General features: G+C 28.7%; 1 protein-coding gene across 1 annotated transcript in view; it reads right to left on the reverse strand.

The window, feature by feature from the left end:
• Nucleotides 1-2,745: 2,745 nt before the first annotated feature.
• LOC129958480 (glutamate-gated chloride channel-like) overlaps nt 2,746-19,569 on the reverse strand; it is a 92,294-nt gene continuing 75,470 nt past the window's right edge. The window contains exons 5-9 of the mRNA XM_056070976.1: nt 13,581-13,795; nt 11,307-11,389; nt 7,715-7,852; nt 5,783-6,147; nt 2,746-4,531 (exon numbers count right to left, since the gene is read on the reverse strand). Of these exons, the coding sequence (XP_055926951.1) occupies nt 4,259-4,531; nt 5,783-6,147; nt 7,715-7,852; nt 11,307-11,389; nt 13,581-13,795 (1,074 nt within the window). The 3' untranslated portion in view covers nt 2,746-4,258. The remainder of the gene's footprint in view (nt 4,532-5,782; nt 6,148-7,714; nt 7,853-11,306; nt 11,390-13,580; nt 13,796-19,569) is intronic.

The raw sequence follows: 19,569 nt of genomic DNA on the forward strand, positions 1-19,569 counted from the left end.
ACTGTCTTTGTCGTCTGACCGTCTGATTCAAAATTATAAAGTCCATCCCAAAATAGACCTAGTACTGATTCAACGTAGAACAGAATTTGTTGTTAGAGCGCTAATATAACTAAATTAGTCTAAACTTTCTTCATCGGTTCAACAAAACCTTCAATGAAGAGTGTTTATTGCTCCGCCTGTTTGAAGTTTTCGTTTACTTACCGAACAGTTTTAAAGAAACTGCTCATTATATTGGACATTTCATCGCCAGTGTAATGATTTTAACTGTCTTATACATAGGGACGTAACTAGAATCTCGGGGTGCCTCGGAGCAATAGATGATAATGAAGCTCCCTTCTTTATTATTTCTTTCAATCAAGCACTTTTATTCTGGTTATGGTTGATCATTTTCTTAACAATTAAATCATTTTTAAGCACTGGAAATGAAACCACCGCACTTTTATATACTTTTAATGAATAAAATGAAAGAATCGAAAGCAAAAAAATTTATTCTCTCTGATGTGCACTAATATAAATTGTTTTTATTCCTGTATATGTCTTTTAAGTCGAAATTAATATAATAATATTTGACGTCACAGAACGTAATATGGAACGATCAAGGTAAGATTTTTACAATTTAGAATACTTTACTTCCGTTTCAAAAATCTCTGTTTTTAACTCTTGAGGAATCAGACTCATTAATTACTTTATCAAGACTAATTTGGGGAGGGATTGGTTTTGCATTTTTATTTAAGATATAAAATTAGACTAATTCAAGTAAATTAATTCTAATAATTAATTAATTCTAATTACACAAAAAATTTACCGACTGAAAAGAATAAATAGCAAAGTGTGGTGAATTAAATTAAATCTACGGTATACAGAAATTGATATTTTTTCCGTTCTTCATTCGGGTAACTTCTCACTTTAAAACTTCCGGATAATCCGAGTGGTAATTACGACCCTGCATAACCAAATATAAACTACAATTGTTTTAAATTAATAAATATTCTAGATGAGTATTTTTTTTTAAATTTAAATTATTCTACAAATACAAATAAGCGTCTAATCCATGTACAGAATACACCTTCCAGTTACGATAAAAGAAATTCTAGAATATATAGGGAATGCATAATATCAGATGAATCAAACCCGAAACTTCAAAAATAGTTCAAATTTTGAAAAATATTTTTTAAATCAATTATAGTTTTTGCTTATCAGTATGATACATTCTTTATCTTTTTAACCATGGTTCTTTCTCAGAAAATAATTTTATGCACACAAATAAAATAAAAAATTCTTATAATTGTGACTGTTTAAATTTACACAGTATAAATTTATACTGTACTTAGTTTATATCCATTCAAATTACAAACTCATTTTTTAAGAAACAAGTATGATTAATTCAAATCCTCAGAGAAACTTTCTACAAACATTTTTATCACTTTTTAAATATTTCATTATTATGTATTTTCAATAAAGAAACTTTCTAACTTTGCTCAGATTTTTGTGTGTGTGTGCTTCTTTAGAAAATTCTCTGTTTATCTATAATAAATAAATAGAACAATGACTGATCTTTCACCACTTGTAAAATTAGTTAAATAATAATTACATTATTTAATAATCATAATTTATTTAAAACGGAATCTCTTCCATGCTGTTACAAGTAAAGTAATTTTTAAAATAATTCTTTTTAATAAATAATCAATAAAACAAGCAAATAAAAAATCCTATTTAGAACTCCCTATTGTTTTGATATTTTATCCTTGTGTTTGATATCTTACGTAATTAATAAAATATTTCACACAATAAAGTAAACAACTTTATTATTAACATAAAAATATACAAATGAAATCCTCAAGAAACAGTGTTGATTCAAAGAATCAAAGGTGAAATTATACAAATGTTTATTCAATTAAAACAAATTAGGCTACTTTATGAAAGCGATGCATTTAAGAACATATTGTAAAGGGTATGCTCGTCATGCATGGGAAAAAATCTGTGATGAGAACATGAAAATTTGGAAATATGCAACATTGGAAACATTAACACTTTACCAACCGGCCGTCGATTAATCGACGTTTTGTTCTCAGCGCTTACCAACCGGCCGTCGATTAATTGACGTTTGCTCCCCAGCGCGGTGAAATGGCATAGTATGTTCGAACCGCTACCGGTCGGTAAAGTGTTAATTTTAAAATTTTATGAGATTAACGTATAATTTTGTTAACACGAGTAAATATTGTCTGCCATATTTTCATTCATGAATTAAAATTCCGATTTATATATATGCCCAAAGAAGAAAAGAATGTTTGTTAATAATGTTAGAATTTATATCTTAAATTCTATTGGATGAAAATTTTAGCTTATCATTAGAAGTCAAATACTTCGCCTGACTAGTTAAAGAAAAATGTTTATTAGCTCTAATGAGAAAAATGGCTTGAAGAAATTGAAATTGATGCTTGATTTCTTGAAGCTTTTCAAATATATTGAGATCATTTGAAAAGAAAAATATTAAATTCTGCATTTCATATTCAAAGAATCTCTTGCTCTTCTATTTCATAGATATTCTTAAGTTATTTATTTTCCAATTTTAGGTAGATTCCTATAGGAAGTCTACCTATTTCGTCCAAAACCACCCTTCGTTAAAAAGTTATTCTCTAGTTATCCTGTTCAAATATATATATATATATATATATATATATATATATATATATATATATATATATATATATATATATATATATATATATATAAATTTTTGCAGTAACTTTCTTAATATTGAAGATAGGAAAACAAATCCAATTAGCCAAATTAGCGTCTCATTAATGCCATCAACTTTTGTATTTAAAGTTTTTCGATAACTGCAATATCCTATTTAGGGTCTGGAAAGTGATTTTCAAGCCTTAATTTTGACCGTTTCTATCATCAGCAATTTATGTTGCCAGTTAGTAACTTAGATATAAAGGAATCTATCTTTGCTTTCCAGCTTGCCGAGAAGAATTTTTTTTCCATCTATGTTTATTACTAAGCATATGAAAAAGAAAATTATATAAAAAAAACATGATCAGTTTTTTAATCAGATTGTAATATAAAATGGGTCAAAAACAGAAGTGTAAAAAACAACTTGGAATTTAAACACGATTAAACAATTTTATAAAAAATTACCATTCCTTGTAATTTTCCCATTGATACTTCGAAATATAATTGGCATTTCTTCTTTAAGCTATCATAAATTGGAGCGCGCTTTTTACAGCTCAGGAGACTTTTGTTATCACCGGAAACCTCAACTGGGTAGGAATCCTACACATTTTATTAGATAATAATTGAGAGTATTTAAAGGGTATTAAACAATTATATTTTTAAAAAATTACTATTCCTTGTAACTTTTCCAATGAAATTTCAAAATATAATTGTAATTTCTTCATTAAGCTATCATGATGCTCACCTTTTACTGGTCAGGGGACTCGTTACCATCAAAAAACTCAAATGATTAGGAATCCTACATATTTTGATAGACATTCAGAACTCAACTGAATAAGAATCCTACACATTTTGAAAGACATTCAGAACTGCCTTCTCAGCAGAATTATAATTGAAAATAAGTAGATCTACAAAGCAATATTACTTTGATACACTGGGGAAATTGACGTAGAATAAAATTGAAGATCTCCATTTACTGCTCAGGAGACTCGTTATCAAGAAAAAATTCAACTGAATAGGAATCCTACACATTTTAAAAGACATTCAGAACTGCCTTCTCACCAAAATTATAATTGAAAAGAAGTAGATCCAGAGAGCAATATTACTTTGACACACTGGGGAAATAGACATAAGATTACATTGAACCTCACCATTTACTGCTCAGGAGACTCGTTACCACCAAATAACTCAACAGAATAGGAATCCTACACATTTTGAGAAACATTCAGAGCTGCCTTCTCAGCAGAATTATAATTGAAAAGAAGTAGATCCAGAGAACAATATTACTTTGACACACTGGGGAAATAGACATAAGATTACATTGAACCTCACCATTTACTGCTCAGGAGACTCGTTACCACCAAATAACTCAACAGAATAGGAATCCTACACATTTTGAAAGACATTCAGAACTGCCTTCTCAGCAGAATTATAATTGAAAAGAAGTAGATCGGCAAAGCAATGTTATTATGACACACTGGGGAAATTGTAAGAAAGAAGTCAAAAACGTCTAATGCCTGTATTGTAGTACTAGAGATAAGAGGGTGGCGGAGTATTTATTATTATAATTAATAAATTCTCAAACAATTTTTTGGGCTTCTTTAGCATTCGAATAGGGTTGGATGATCCAGTTATCTTCATTCTGCGGCAATACAGCAGCAAATATGATGAAATAAAAAAAGACAAAAATGGAGAAAAGGGTGGGAAAGACGACTTTTGCTATGTTTTCAATTTTGAAAGAGAGCTCTTTCGAAGTAAGTCGTTGAGTTGTGAAGTTCGAAGGACGGATCCAAGCGAATCGGGAGGTTTCGGTCGCAACCTCCTCCTCTTTCTCTCGGCTCTCGTCATTTACCTATAAAGCATATAAAAACGGTGATCATTCATAGTTCAAATTTATGAAAAATCAATAATCCAAAAGAAAAGTTTTTTTACAAACATATTTTAATTAACTTTGAATTGAAGAAAACGATTCAAAAAGCAGCAGGCTTGTAAGCTTGTCCCAAAATTAACGCAAGTGCATTGAAGTGGAGTAAAGTATAAATTTTTAATATTTTAAAAATGAAGTTAGATAAATATTTCTTGGTAAAACTTTATTAAAAGTGGTGGTAAAAATTTATTAAATTTTTGTAATGTTCATTAAATGTAATATTATGGTAAATTATTTTTTTAATAAAATTTTCAATTTTTTGTCTTGGGTTCTTTATTTGTTCCGTCTTCGATTTATTGTTTTTTAATTACTTAATGTAAAGTATACATTTAATGAATCAAATTTTCATTACTCTGCATTATTTCAAAAATTTATTCTAATTTATTTAAGAATAAAATTTGAAAGCATTCAGTAATAAAAAAGACATATCCAAGAGCTGAATTAATTTTTTTTTCAAACACATCTTAATGCTTTGGGGGGGGGGGGGGGGTTGTGTAGAAAAAAGCACACATCATGACACAAAAAAAAACTCCTTTTATTTGGATAAAAAAATTCCATAAACATTTATTTTACATACAATTTCATATTCAGTTTTTTAACTCAACTAAATAAGGAACAGTAAAACAATAAGTATTCGTTCCTATCACAGTGCCACATGAAATAAAAAATACGTTCTAATCGTTAGAGCGTAGATATGACATTGTTTAAGACAAGGCCTTTTATAGCTTTAGAACACCGAGAGAAAATATACTGATTTATCCCATTAAAATAATGTGAGTACCTAACAGCTGAATATTATAATGAATGCATATTTACATTGTTATCACAAAAAAAAAACATATTTTATGGTATATATGCGAGCATTAGAAATTTTTTTCTTTTAATCATACCACTCTCCAGGTTTATTTTTTATTTAAGAGTTTTCTGACAAAAGATCAGGATTAAAAGCCATTTATTTTTATATGCAATACTAGTATAAGTTCCTTCTTGAATTCATAACAGCTTCTTCATTCATCTTCATTATTAGACTACTTAATCGCAAAAAATCAACTATTCTTGAAGATTTATAACGGGCATCATCGTAGTGTTAATGATAATCAATTACGTAAAAAACAATACAATTTAAAACAAAAAATAATTGCATATAATCAATCCAAAACGTTTTCCCATGCTTACCTTTTTGCATTTGCAGCATAGAAACGTTTCAGTTTCAGGATTTACCGGTTTCCTGTAAAGGTAATTGACGATAACAAATTCCAGCAGTGAGCTGTAGATGAAGAACATGCAAACACCATCCCACATGTTCAGAGCTGTGAGATTGGAAACGACGGGCAAAGATGACCGGAAATTGTTGGTAGTTGTACAGAAACTGAGCATGGTAGTGACACCAATCATCACTCTTGCTGGAACGACGCCTTTATCCAACCAAAAACTAATGAAAGCACTTGTGACTAGGATGATTCCAGGAACAAACACAGAGCTGAAGTAGTAATTTTTATCTCGTGTAAAGACCAGCAGGATGTGCAAGCAGCTGAATTTACCTGCAACGGAAAAAAAATATTCATAAAACTTTAAACAAAGAGAGGGAAAAAGGTATATTAAAAAAGTAATATCAGGATTATGAGATTAATAGAAAAGATAAATGAAACAGACTTTCAAAAAGAATCATTTGCTTAAAAAGAGACAGTTGAAAAAAATAATCAAACCAAATGGCAAAGTGTTGTTATTATGTAATAAGATTCAGAATGGGTTAGGTTGCAACATACAATGCTTATTTCCAAGAATCTGTAAATATCTTGATTGTAGAAGCAGAAAAACTTTTATCCTAAATTTAAGCTCAATACTCTGAAGATAAATTGAAGTTAAATTTAAGATAAATTTTAAAATGATTAAGACATTAATTTAAAATATCATTTGAATATCAAGGTTGATAAAAAATAAGGTAAGATATGGCAATTTCATAAGATTACATTAAGATTCGTTTTATTTCTTATTTGCCTATGGTTCGAAGTTAAAAGCAAATAGACTGGGCATAAGTCTACAAACTCTAAAATTGCGCATTATTTTCAATAAAATTATATGGAATTTCCATTATACCTCTGACGTCATTATTTATAACATATTTATTACAAGCATTTATTATTCCGCAAGCAGCTGTCTTTTTATGATGGTGTAATCCAACTATTGATGTCTCCATACTTCACAAAAAGGAATTCTAGAAGGCAACGAAGAATTGTGTCAACATGCCAAATTTTCAAGTTGCTTCATTCTTCTGTAAAGTCTCCTACTCAGTTAGTTAACTCTTACAATAATATTCAAAACAGCCATTCTATTACTTACTTTACAGATGGCAGAAAAGCCAATAATGATATAAATCTAGGGTTTGCTTTCAAAAGACTATAATGAAATTGAAGCAACCAAATCGGAATTTGTGACAAACGCAATGCTTTTCAGCCTGAATTTCGTTTTATCCCTCAAATTGTTGCATAAAGAAAATTTCTCACGAATTCCTTTATTTGTAGTTATTATCTTTCTTCCTCTCAACTGCTTTAAATAACATTCATTCTGTTAAACGAATAATAGCTGAAATCAAAATTAATCAGTTCCCTTCAAAGAAATGGTGTACAAGAGTATTTTTTTGTTGCTGTTGTTGTTAGAGGTCATACTGGAATTCATAGTTTGCAAAAAGGGCCGCCAATAAAAGACGATAAAGCAAAATAAAGGCTACGAAACTAATTTGCATGATTCCTGTGAATATTTTTAAATTCCATTATAAAAATCCTTTTGAGGAAAAAGTTACCTCTGATAACTATCCCAAAATGTTGGTCCACTACACTAGGAACTTTTTGCTCACTTCTTTTTGATAATTAAAAGCTAATTATTTTTATCTAATTTTAAGTCAACCCATGAAAATTTTAAAGCCAGTATAAGACCCTCAGTAACCCCTTTTGAATTATATATAATTTTGATTGGCGAGTTTCAAGAATTCAAGCATTTAATAAAGTACCACTTTTTCTCAGCTTGGCTCGAAATGGGCATTTGCACCACTGATCCCCTTACAACAAACAAATCATAAGTTCAGGTGAGCCAAATATGATAGAAACCTACCTCTCCAAGTAAACAGATCCCCGCATTCACCAATATCTGAATTGATGAGATAAGCATTAAATGACTGAAGAGAAGTTGCTGATTCCAAAGGAGAAATTTCCGCCCAGTGCAACTGCATCTCGTTGTCTTCAAGTGCCACTGGAGGAGGAAAATGCACTATTCAGTTATTCATTTAAATAAAATTTATTTATTCAATCTGGTGTTACATCATAAAAATGTTAATTTGAGATTTGCATTATTCATCTCCTCACAACTTACAAATTATTAGCTCGAGTGAACAGAATATATTAGAAGTTTTCTTATTATGATGCAACATTATAAAATAATGCTTTTATATTAAAATTCCTCATGATGTATTAACATCATTTTATGATGGTAATAAATCATAAAAAACGTACAAACATTTTTATAAAGCATATTGAATAACTAAGAGTGGCATAAAATGAAAACAAATCTAGGAATTTCTAAAAATATGTTTTATTGAGGAAAATAAAATAATATCCAATAATAATAAATATTTCCGGAGATATATATTATTGTTGGAAATATCTTTTATACTTGTGCCCTTTTAAATGTTCAATTATTTTCGCTATTTCTTCTACAAGAATATTTCTCTTGGATATTTGTAAACAAGAAGCCTTTCAAAACAGGCTTTTCATTTTTCAAAATAAAGTAGAAAAGCCTTTCACGATGTCCCAGATTGTTTTGGTTTTCTCTTCCTTTTCAATTCAACTAATCATTTCTGACAACACTCGAGTGAGATAAAGATGATTCATAAGTTCCATGTCATGCTTCTTTCTCTTTCTTCAGTTTCCATGTAATTATTTCTGACAATCTCTCAATAGGGCGGAAAATGATGAATTAGTTCCATGGGATATATCTTTTTTCTACAGCTAATTATTTGTGACTATAATTCAGTAAAGCAGAATGTCTAATGAGTTTCACGTGAATTGTAAAAATGGAAAAAAAATAATTCGAATTATTCAGAATTAGACGTTAATTCGTAATCAAGGTTTGTATGATATGGAAAATATGGTAAATTTGATATGTAAAAAGATTATAAACAAAATTAAGAAAGAAAAGGCTCAGCCATAATAGTTCAGTTACAATAAAAAAATTAAAAATCAATAATAAAGCATTAAAGATCCCTAAATATGAATCACATTTAAATTTCAAGTAACTAGCGGTTTATTAAGAAATCCGTCACACTTATTTACTAAAAGATGTTTGGCAGCTGCCTGATTAGAGTTCTGTGGAAAGAAGCTACAGGAACATTATATGAAAATGTTAGATTCCAAGTTAATTATTTAAATAACATTTAAATTGCTCGAGAAATGAAATTATGAGTTTTAAGATAAAATAATAAAAAATATATTGGATTCTGGCATGTCTGCAAAAGAATCCGTTTAACGCCTTCATTCAGTTGTAATCTGATAACATATAAATTCCGCGTTCTGTAATCTTCAAATATGATCTGTAATTAGATTATGCCATAGTAATTTAGAGCGTTTTTTGTTAATAAATAGTATCGATTTTACTGTAAACGCAGTGGTAACATCACATTCTATTCTCACATCACATTCTCATTTTTTCAGTATTTTATTTGTTTATTTATTTATTTGCTACTTCGTTACCTCAGAGTCATTGTTCTGGTCTTTATCAACAAAAAACTGAACCAAGTGTGATCTTACTGCATTATTATCGTTGTATCTTTTAATAATCAAAGAGTCTTGTCAATAAATGATAATTTGGTGGCACAAATTCGGATTTTTAATACAGATGTAATATCACTTCTCATTAAGCTCCAATAATTTTTGCGAGTCATTAAATATGAGCATGATCTTCTGCTATCAAAGTTATCAAACACGATTCTTAAGTGATGTGATTCTTCCGTTATCGTCCCATTGTCAATATGATTCTTAATTGATTTCCCAAATCAGAACTTTTTTAATTATTTTATTTTTCTAACTTTTAACAGTGCACATAGGAAGCGACTGAAAATGCACAGTACCTATGCAGTTCCACAAACGATTAACCACTAAAAATATTCAAACCATTCCAATTAACGATATAAAACTAATGATAGTGATAAATATAATAAATTTTTCTTTGAAGAATTTCAGCTCTCTGATTGGTTTGTGAAAGATGCTCGTGGTTTATCTTGGGTCCTTTCAAATGATGTTTAAGCAGACAATCCATTTTCGCCGTCTTTTATCATTATTTTTAAAAATGGGTAATCTTCCATATATTTCTAATATAAAATACAGAAAGCTATTTTCTTTGAATTTTCTTTATTAATGCGGATTTCAAATATCGGTCTTTTATAAAACTACCAGCTTTCTAAAACCCTGTTGATGGCGGAAAAAGAACTTGGAGCTTTCCTCTAATCTCATGTACAGAAATACGGTGATCCAAATCGGATATGACTATCACTTTGTTATCATCAACTTTAGCTTGTTGACCAAAATGTTGGTCAACTTTAAGTGAATTGTTGGTTCAAAGACATTTGGTAAACCAATTCAGATAAATGAGTTATGATAATCATCAACACCATAAATTGCACTTATTGATTTTTTTCTAATTAAGAATAGCTATCTTCCCTTTTTGAAAATATGAAAAGTAAAATAAAGATAATTCCTTCTTTTCCTCCATGTTAAAATTAAGTTTTTCCTCCATGTTAAAATTAAGTTTTTCCTCCATGTTAAAGTTAAGTCAAAAGTAAGTTTAAAGTATCATATAACTGACATCAAATGTAGAAAACGGTTTGACTGACAGAAAATAATCAAAGCGGTACCTAAACTATCGATTTATGAAAATAGTAAATAATTTTGCACCAATTTTATTTGTCCAAAACATAAATGATTCTATATATATAATAATACATAAAGTATAATAATATATAATTTAATAGCATACGAAACCAAGATTCTTCCAAAAATTGAAGATGGCTTCTTTTCTTTCTTTTATTCATCCGGTCGGATTGACAAGAAAACAAGCGAAATACAGATAAAGTACATAAAGGTATTTTATTGCTTTAATTTGTTAAATTGGTTAAAAATAAAGCTGGCCCCTAAGTTTGTACAAAGAAATGTTGTAGGATAAGGCGTGGAGAGAGATATGGGAGTTTTAATACAGTTGTATTTATTTAAATACGCTATTAATTGAATGGGAAAATGTAAACTAAAAACAAGTAAATATTACAAGAACTTATAATTAATAAAATTTATATGTACTTTTTTATAAAACGTAAATATGACGTAATTAGATCAGGAATAAATTTAAAATAAATGGAAAATTTTGTAAAAATATTTTTGTATTTATTTCAAATTATTAATTTTTTTTCATTTATTTCATTATTCTAATTTAAAATCTATAAAATATATTTTCAAAGAGATCTTTGCAATTTAGTAAATGATGTAACAAGTTTTACCATATAAATCAATAACGAAGTCATTTATTTTATTTCAAAGTCAAAAAAAGAGTAAAAAACAACTCTTTTCACAGATATCATTATTGATTTTTATTCAAGAATAAAAAAAATAAAAAATCATGATCAATAATAAACTTTTCCAGATGAAAAATGTTTTCTTACCACTTTCAATAGCAAAAGGGCACTTTGGATTGTCAAAAGGGAAGATTTTCAAGTTTCCTTGACAATTGATAGAGATTCCTCTCCTATAAATACATATTATATTAGCATAATTTATTGAGTAAAATTGTAAATCATCTCAGTTTCATCATGTATTTACTTGCACCACTTCTCATATTTTGCCATAAAAGCGAATGTCAGCAAAAGTAGAGAAAAAAATACAATTAATTTCAAAAACTGTTTCATTGCGAGCTTTTATTAGTGTACTAAAATTTTAATTTTAATTATTTTGCACTTTCATCATTAATGTTTATTGTTTCTTAAATTCACTAGCAGGTGGCACCACTGGTACGAATGAAAAGTAAATTAAGACTTATTGATAATTTTGTTCTGAAATTTTAAAACAGTTCATTCTCTAAAATAAAACACAAATAGGGAAAATTTCAATCCTCTAGAGCATTAGAAAGGGAGTGAAAAAACGATTGACAGACTTGAAATATGTCATTTTAAATAAAAATGCTTAAAAAATGGAACATTTCCATTCCTTTGTTCATTTACTTGCACTATTCGTAATTAAATGATTTCCACATTTGATAATTAAATTATTAATTATTTTAAATTAGAATTTTAGAAGTTTTTTATTAGTAAAATATATCAAAATGGCAATGAATATAGTATCATTTTTAAAGCGATTCACCTCAAATTAATGAAGTTATTTAGTTAAACATATTTAAAAATAATAGGTTCTATAAATTTTTTGTAACAGCATATGGCTGGGATATGTTGAACTTTGTTGGAAACAAGAAATATTTTAAAATAACAAAAAAAATTAATTTAGATTGAGGAATTATAATTCATTTTTGTAAAAACGTAAAATTATATAAAATTCCCGAAAGTCCACTTCTGCCTTTCTAATAGTATTACAAATAAAAATAATTAATGTCATGCCTTTATAAATAGAAGAATACTTATTTTTTAATTATACCTATTGTAATTACACCTTGTGACATCCACTTCTCCTTTCCTCTTTCAGTATTTTTCTCTCCAAAGTTAAATTTTTAAAAAACTTCGATTAGTAATTTTAAAAATTTTTAATCCTTTTGGCTCTTTGAATCATACAAATGAAACGGGTGAATTATTCTAATGCTCGTAAAATATAACTAATTTCATAACAAGATTGACTTGAGTATAGTCATTATCAGATACAAAAAATTTTTTATGAAGTTTATTGCTTTTTCTCTATATTAGATATATTTTCAAGGTAAAAAATATTACGAATTCAATTCAGGACTCCAGTCAAAATCATTATATGGATATATAGAAATGAAATCTGGTTTTGTTGCAAACTACCTAACACCAAAGTAGATTATATAGAAGTAGAATGTGTATGCGTAAACATTTCATTTTTTAGAGATATAAAAAAAGAAATTTACTTCCTAGCTTTTAAGGGGAAGAAGTAAACATTATGTGATATCAGACAAGTAAGACTATTTTGTTAATTAGAAGACAATAATGTAATCGTATTTACTATAATCCTCTTATTTTACTGAAACTTTCTCTCAGTTTCAAACTTTTACACCTATCAATAAATGCACTGGTCGGTCTGAGGTTGAAGGTCAGCCACCAATTCGGAAGTGCAGAGAATTCTAGTTTAAAATTCAGATTTATCATATGTCTATAGTTTAAAGTTACAAGACCTACAATCATTGTTTACGTTTTTAAACATGACCTTTATAAAGATACTTAAATAATAATTAAAATAATCACTTTCATAATATCAAATAATATTGTGTTTTTCATAATTAAGTAAAAACCGTTGCTTTATTTTAGTTTTCATGCAACTCGAATCAAATGGAACATTTAAAGTTATACTCAAGACTTTGTGCGCATTCATTGGAATATTTGTTTACGAAATAACAAACAAAAATGCAAAGTCTAGGTTCTAATCTTATTTCATCTTCATGATAATACGTGACATATAAACTCAAATCAGTTCATCTTCGAGTTGATAACATATAATTTATTTTGTTGAATTATTTACCCAAAAAAAATCTGTCTAACTCTTCTGACGAATGAAAGATTTTTTCCATTCCAAATCAAACCTGTACGTCCAATTCAGATTTGCTTGTATATTGTTATGCCTTCACTTAAATAGAGAAAAATCGAACAGTAACTAGAAATTTAATCAAGCGAGCAAACAATCCAGGCAGTGATTCAGCTGCAAGGTTAAAGAGCTTAAGCATCAAACTTATTTGTATAGGTAACTAATGCCTGTACCTTATGATGTGAACAATTGTCCCATTCCTGTACACTCTCAGGCTCATATCCACCAGAGGATCTTTGAGACTTCCGTGTTTTACTATGTAAGTATTCGGCAGCCATATATGATCGACGTGGCTCATACCATTCAGATATCTATGCCTTCCTGCATCCTCATACATGAGCCGCTCATCCATCCAAGTGCGGTAAAGCAGGAACTCTACTTCATAATTCTAAAAAAGTAATGAGCAAAATCAAGATAAAGCAAATGGGACTTTACTAACTCAATTGTTTTGGTTTCTTTTTAACCAGAGCTATGCGTCCATACTTCCGACCAAAATATTATTACACGACCTCGAACTTAGAAGAAATATCATAAAAGAAGCAGTTACCAAGAATGTATTAAAAATAATGTAAAATTTGTTACTCACAGTTTTAAGAGAGAAAGAGTCTGTAGTGAATTTGTGGTAAGATATCAGTTTCAGTATTGATGAGACACGATTTTGCACCAAATCCGTCGTTCATGAGAGTCTCGTACAAGATAAATCAATCGTAAGACAAATATTATCCTGCTGATGTTAAGTGGGAACTTGGAGGAATGCCGCCTCGGGTGACGTCCTCATCTTCTAAGATTCCGAAGTAAGAGATTCGTCACGAAATAGGATTCGTGTAGCTCGAAATGAAATATGATTTAGTTAAACAAAAACAAGTTTGATTAAAGATTCTATGCCAAGATGATTATCTCAATGTTTTTACTTACAAATATTTATTAATCTGAAAGAAGATGACATATAGATCAATTCTTGTAATGAAATTTTATTTTTCACAATTTCATTACAAAACTGAAGGTGCGTTTTAAGAAATCGTGCTTTTTTGGATTCATCGGTAGCAAAGATCGCTGGTAAATGTTTTTCTGTTACAAACTAAACACTTAATGAGTTTTATGTTGCTTTAAATCCGTCAAAGAGTTTATTCTGTCTGTCTTTCTTACACATGTGAACATCATCAGTGGTATATTTACGATTAAACAGACTAACCCTAAGGCTGTTGGATTGAGGGAATCGCAGTCAGGTTCATAAAAAAAATGATTAACCAAATAAATAAATTTGCAAAAAATAGAAATTCTGTGAATTATAAGCTATCACGATTACAAAGTGCGGTTACATGAAATTATTAAACTCATAAAGAAATAAATATAACTTTAATTAATTATTTATTTATAATACATTAAAATATTAATTATTCTTTTGACTGATTATGTTATATTTCATTTGAAAGGTCTCATAAAGTAATATTTTTAGTTCTATATTTCCTTGAAGAATATTATTTTCTTATAATTCATCATAATTATTAATTACTCTTATTTGTAAGCAAAAAAATCATTAGCTAACAATTCTCCTTATTTTTTTCAAAAGTTTTGATATTTCAATAATTTTTTCCATGATATATGCATATTAAATAAAAACGCACAAGTTCAAAAATATAAAATAGACTAAAATAAATCGTCATGTTAATTAATTTAATAATGTGTTGAAATGAAAATTATATTGATTACTCATTAAAAGAGAGACTTTATAGCGTGCATTGCTAGGACTGCAATATGCCTAAATACACCGATGAATACCAGAGCTAAAAAAAATGCTAAAAGCTACATAAATGAAATTGTTCAAAAATTGCCGTGCTAAGATTTTGGACACTACCAGTCAAAAAAGAAGAGTTAAAATATGCTCTCATGATTTTCTTTACTATGCTACGGAATCCATCCTACTATACAAATAAATAAAAATGCGTGGAAAGGGCACTTTCGTCGTTACTTGAAGTCACAGAAATAAACGATTCGAGTAAAAACTGTTTTTTGTGTCTGAGCTGTAAAAATTAGTTGCAGAGAAAAAACAGTCCAATTTTTATCTATACTCATATTTTTCTGACAAAGCCATGCCATGCACAGTGCAGGGTACCAACTAGAAAAGCAGAAAGAAGGAAGAACTGTGAGAAAGTATTTTGATCATATACAGTTTTAAAAAGAATTTGTTGATATCGAGTTTTGATCACTGAGGAAAATAAAGTTTGTTTAACTTAAAAGTAAAGCCGGAGCTCCAATGATTAGGAATTTAATTTTACGGAGTAGGTAATTAGAAATTATTACATACTAGCCAGCTTTGGTGACCTGTTGGTTCGCTGGGATTAAAGTTCGTTAACATTTTGAATTAAATATTGTGTGTAGTTTGGTCTCTTACAGCTTCTTCAACAAAATATTCAAATTTTGATATTCATATAACTTATACTATTATAGAAGCCTTACACCGTTCTATTCATAGGACCATATGTCTCTCTAATTTTCTGTCAGCTTCCATAAAATTTGAACTTTAAACTGAAGTGATTAAACAAAAACTTTTTTTTACTGGAACCAAACATATTAAAAAAAAAAAAAAAAAAAAAAAAAAAAAAAAAAAAAAAGGAAATAGAATCGTTTAACACTTATGTGCACTACAAAATGTTCTTTTAAGATATATGCAATATCTCAAAAAAAAAAAAAAAAAAACTCAATGAAGTTTTAGCGGATTCATCACAAAATTCAATTTTTATTTTTACTTTCAAAAGGATATATAAGACAAAAGTAACAATATTTTATTTTGTTTCAGTCAATAAATATGCTTTGGAAAAAAATTATGATGTCTAAATTTTATACAAACCTTTTATTCTTAAAGAATCATATGCAATGAAATATTTGTAATGCTTTAAACTTTTAAATAAAAAGAAAAACATTTCTACCTTCAGTGATCAAGTCTAATCTAGTTATGAACTTTTGTATATCCTTATTTTAAGACAATTAACAATTGCATAATTTTAAGCCAATCAGCCTCGGAGAAACACTGGGCGCTGATTGCTGTATCTTTTTTGAGATGGTCTAAAATCGCACATTCTTATAAGAAAATATTCAAATTTTCGTAACTCACTTAATATTATTCGCAACAGAGATGACTTTTCTTCTCATTTAAATTCCTAGTGTGTCAGGAATATTTTACTAAAAGAACAGACGATCTGCATAAAAACTTAAAATTCGTAATTTATCAGAACATTTATTGACTCAAACAACACAAAATAGTATTCTTCACTTCAATTATACCATTTTTCCTATCAGATGTATATGCCAAATATTAATTATCTATAAATAAAGTGTTGAGGCTCGATTACAGTAGATAATTTGTACATAAATAAATCATATTTCCCTTAAAACTACAAAATTATTTAATTAATAATAAAAATATTTTAAAAGTTCAAGAAAACATTTTTCTTGCATTTATCTTTCTAAAAAATATCATATTTTATGTTTATTTCATTTCTTACAGACAAATTCTGAAAATTACGCTTTAGTTTACAGTAAGAGTTCATTTAATCTTTTAATTTGAGCGTTTCTGAATGACATGGAAACAAGTCGAAAAAAATCTAATTTTTTCTATGCGTGCTTAACGAGCTCGTGCAGATTAAAATTCATATTTTAATTTTGTGTCATATATATTGTCAGAAAATATGCTTAAAATATTTTTAATTTGATTAAAAATGGAAACTTTATTTATATGTCAAAAAATTGCTATGATTGAAAAGATAATTTTTTGTACTTTAAAAGGATGTAAAAATCATTTTTGTATTGTAATATTTTCTGACGTTATTGCGGAGAAGTGCTAAATACTCACTTAATTTTTAGATAATTAATATTTCAAAAAAATTCGTTCCGAGGAGCACATTCCTGGCCTCCAATCTATGTATGTGTCAAGTTTGGTATCTCTAGGTTAAACGGTATAGCCTATGGAGCGCCAATGCATTCGCACAAACACACATTTGTCTTTACGGTAATTGTGATTAATCCGATTAGCTCATAATTACCACTATTTGTCGGTGATTATGCATAATCACCTATTAACTATTCATAACCACCATTCTATTGTATTTACCGTAGCATATATATATATTACGGTATTTAAGATTTTAGAAATTTGGTATGTCACCAAAATTTCTTTGAGTAATTTAGCTACATTAGCATCCAGGTTTGGAAGTTTCTCGGAGCTGTTTTTAGGACGAATCGTGCTGAAATAACGGGGTGACGCTTGAACTAGCCTCCCCCTCGTCTAATTCCCACTCCACATAAGAGGGGACACATTTTACAGCTCAACAGAATTAATATGCATCTGACCCTTATATACTGAGGATCCTTCCCAGAACTGGGTTCCAACCTGCGGCACTCTGATAACGAGGCTAAGAGCTTGCTTTGAGGACTTCTATGAAAACAGCTAGCATTTGAAATGTTTCTTAAAGCTTGGATAAAAAGTTTCAAACGAGGAAGGTGTTTTTTTTTTTTTCTTCTTCTTCTTGAATTATGAGCGCTACTGTAGCAGGAGCAATCCAGGTATATAGAAAATTCCTCATTAAATAGCATTTTTATTTTTCACTTTATCTATTTTATTCCAACTCATTTAAATTCAATAAAAATCTTACGAAATGTTAGTAGTTCTTCAATTTAGAATTAATTTTGAAGTTTCAAAAATATCGACGACTTTTCCGAACTTATTAATAAAATAAAAATATCAGAACTTGAGGAGTCATCGTAACACATGGCAATTAAGTTAGTAAATTATTTATTACACAGTATTTTTTCTTAAAAATAACTACGATTTGTGTTAAAGAAAAGTTTCTTATAAAGTATCGTATTACAGAAAGTATTCACGATTTCAATAAAAGAATGTTCAATTTATAAAATCTTAAAAAGATATCAATTTGAGATATTTTTCTGATTTAAATATGTTCTATAAGTATTCAGTAGTAGATGAATTTTTATAGTTCAGGGATTCCATAAAGATAAGTGAATGTATACTCAGAGAGAATTAAATTTATAGAGCGAAAATTTTGCTCTATATATATTTATAGAGCGAAAATTTTGCTCTATATATATTTATAGAGCGATGAATTTTTATAGAGCTCTATATTTCTCAGAATTATAGAGCTGCAAGTGTTAGTGATCGTGCAAAAATCTTGGTTTGTATTTGGGATTTTTTAAATTTAATCTATGCTCATGAAATTATAGAAAAATCTGTAAAATGTTCTTCTAGTGAATAATGCAAATGCAAGAGTTTTATTGTTTGTAGTTTTTGAAAAAGATTTGAAGAATTTACAGTTTTGAATTTTTATAATTCGTCAATTTTTGTAAATGTTTTTCCACAAACTGTTGAGAAACCTTGATTGAAAGCATTTGTAATAAATGTTTTGTAAAAATAATTCTTATTTTAAATGCTTATGACTAGAGAAAAGGTTTAATGTAGAAATGCATCAAGATTCTCTCTGCATTTTAATTGTACTATTATCGCACTAATATTGTCTTCACTCGCTTGCTTATTGATAATCAATAAAATTTAGGCTTTATGAGCAGAATAAATTTATTTCTTAATAGTATTTTTAAAAATAAATAACGAAAAAAATTTAAGATTGCTTTTAACTTCAAATATTCTGTGATTTTTTTCTTACCTAAAATTGATTCCACTTCTTAGCAGAACATTTTCAGCAACAAAATTATATTTTTCATGATATATTTTTCCTTTTAAAAAAAATTCATCAAAACTGTCTCCTCAACCATTAAGTTCCATGAAGCATCACTGGCTTTAATTTAGTTTAGCTATATTAACAATCCGTTTTTAAAGCAATACTAGAGCTATTCTGGGATGGACACCGCAATTTTGAACCGTACTCAGATGACAAGGACAACTCCTGAGCTGACTCTCCTCCTCTCCAAGCTAGACCAGACCAGAGGGAGGACATCTGGCCCCGACGTATATAGCATGCAGTCGACCCGCTTACAAAGTGATTTTTTGATGGAATTGGATCTCGAACTTGGGACCCGCCGATCCCTGACCTTACTACCAGGCTCCCATGGCTTCCAAGCATTTTGGGAATTAACCATAAGAAAATTTTCACCCTATCTTTTTCTAGAAATATAATTTTGAAAGCAGCTTTTAAA

The sequence above is a fragment of the Argiope bruennichi genome, chromosome X1 (assembly GCF_947563725.1).
Source record: "Argiope bruennichi chromosome X1, qqArgBrue1.1, whole genome shotgun sequence".
NCBI lineage: Eukaryota > Metazoa > Arthropoda > Arachnida > Araneae > Araneidae > Argiope > Argiope bruennichi.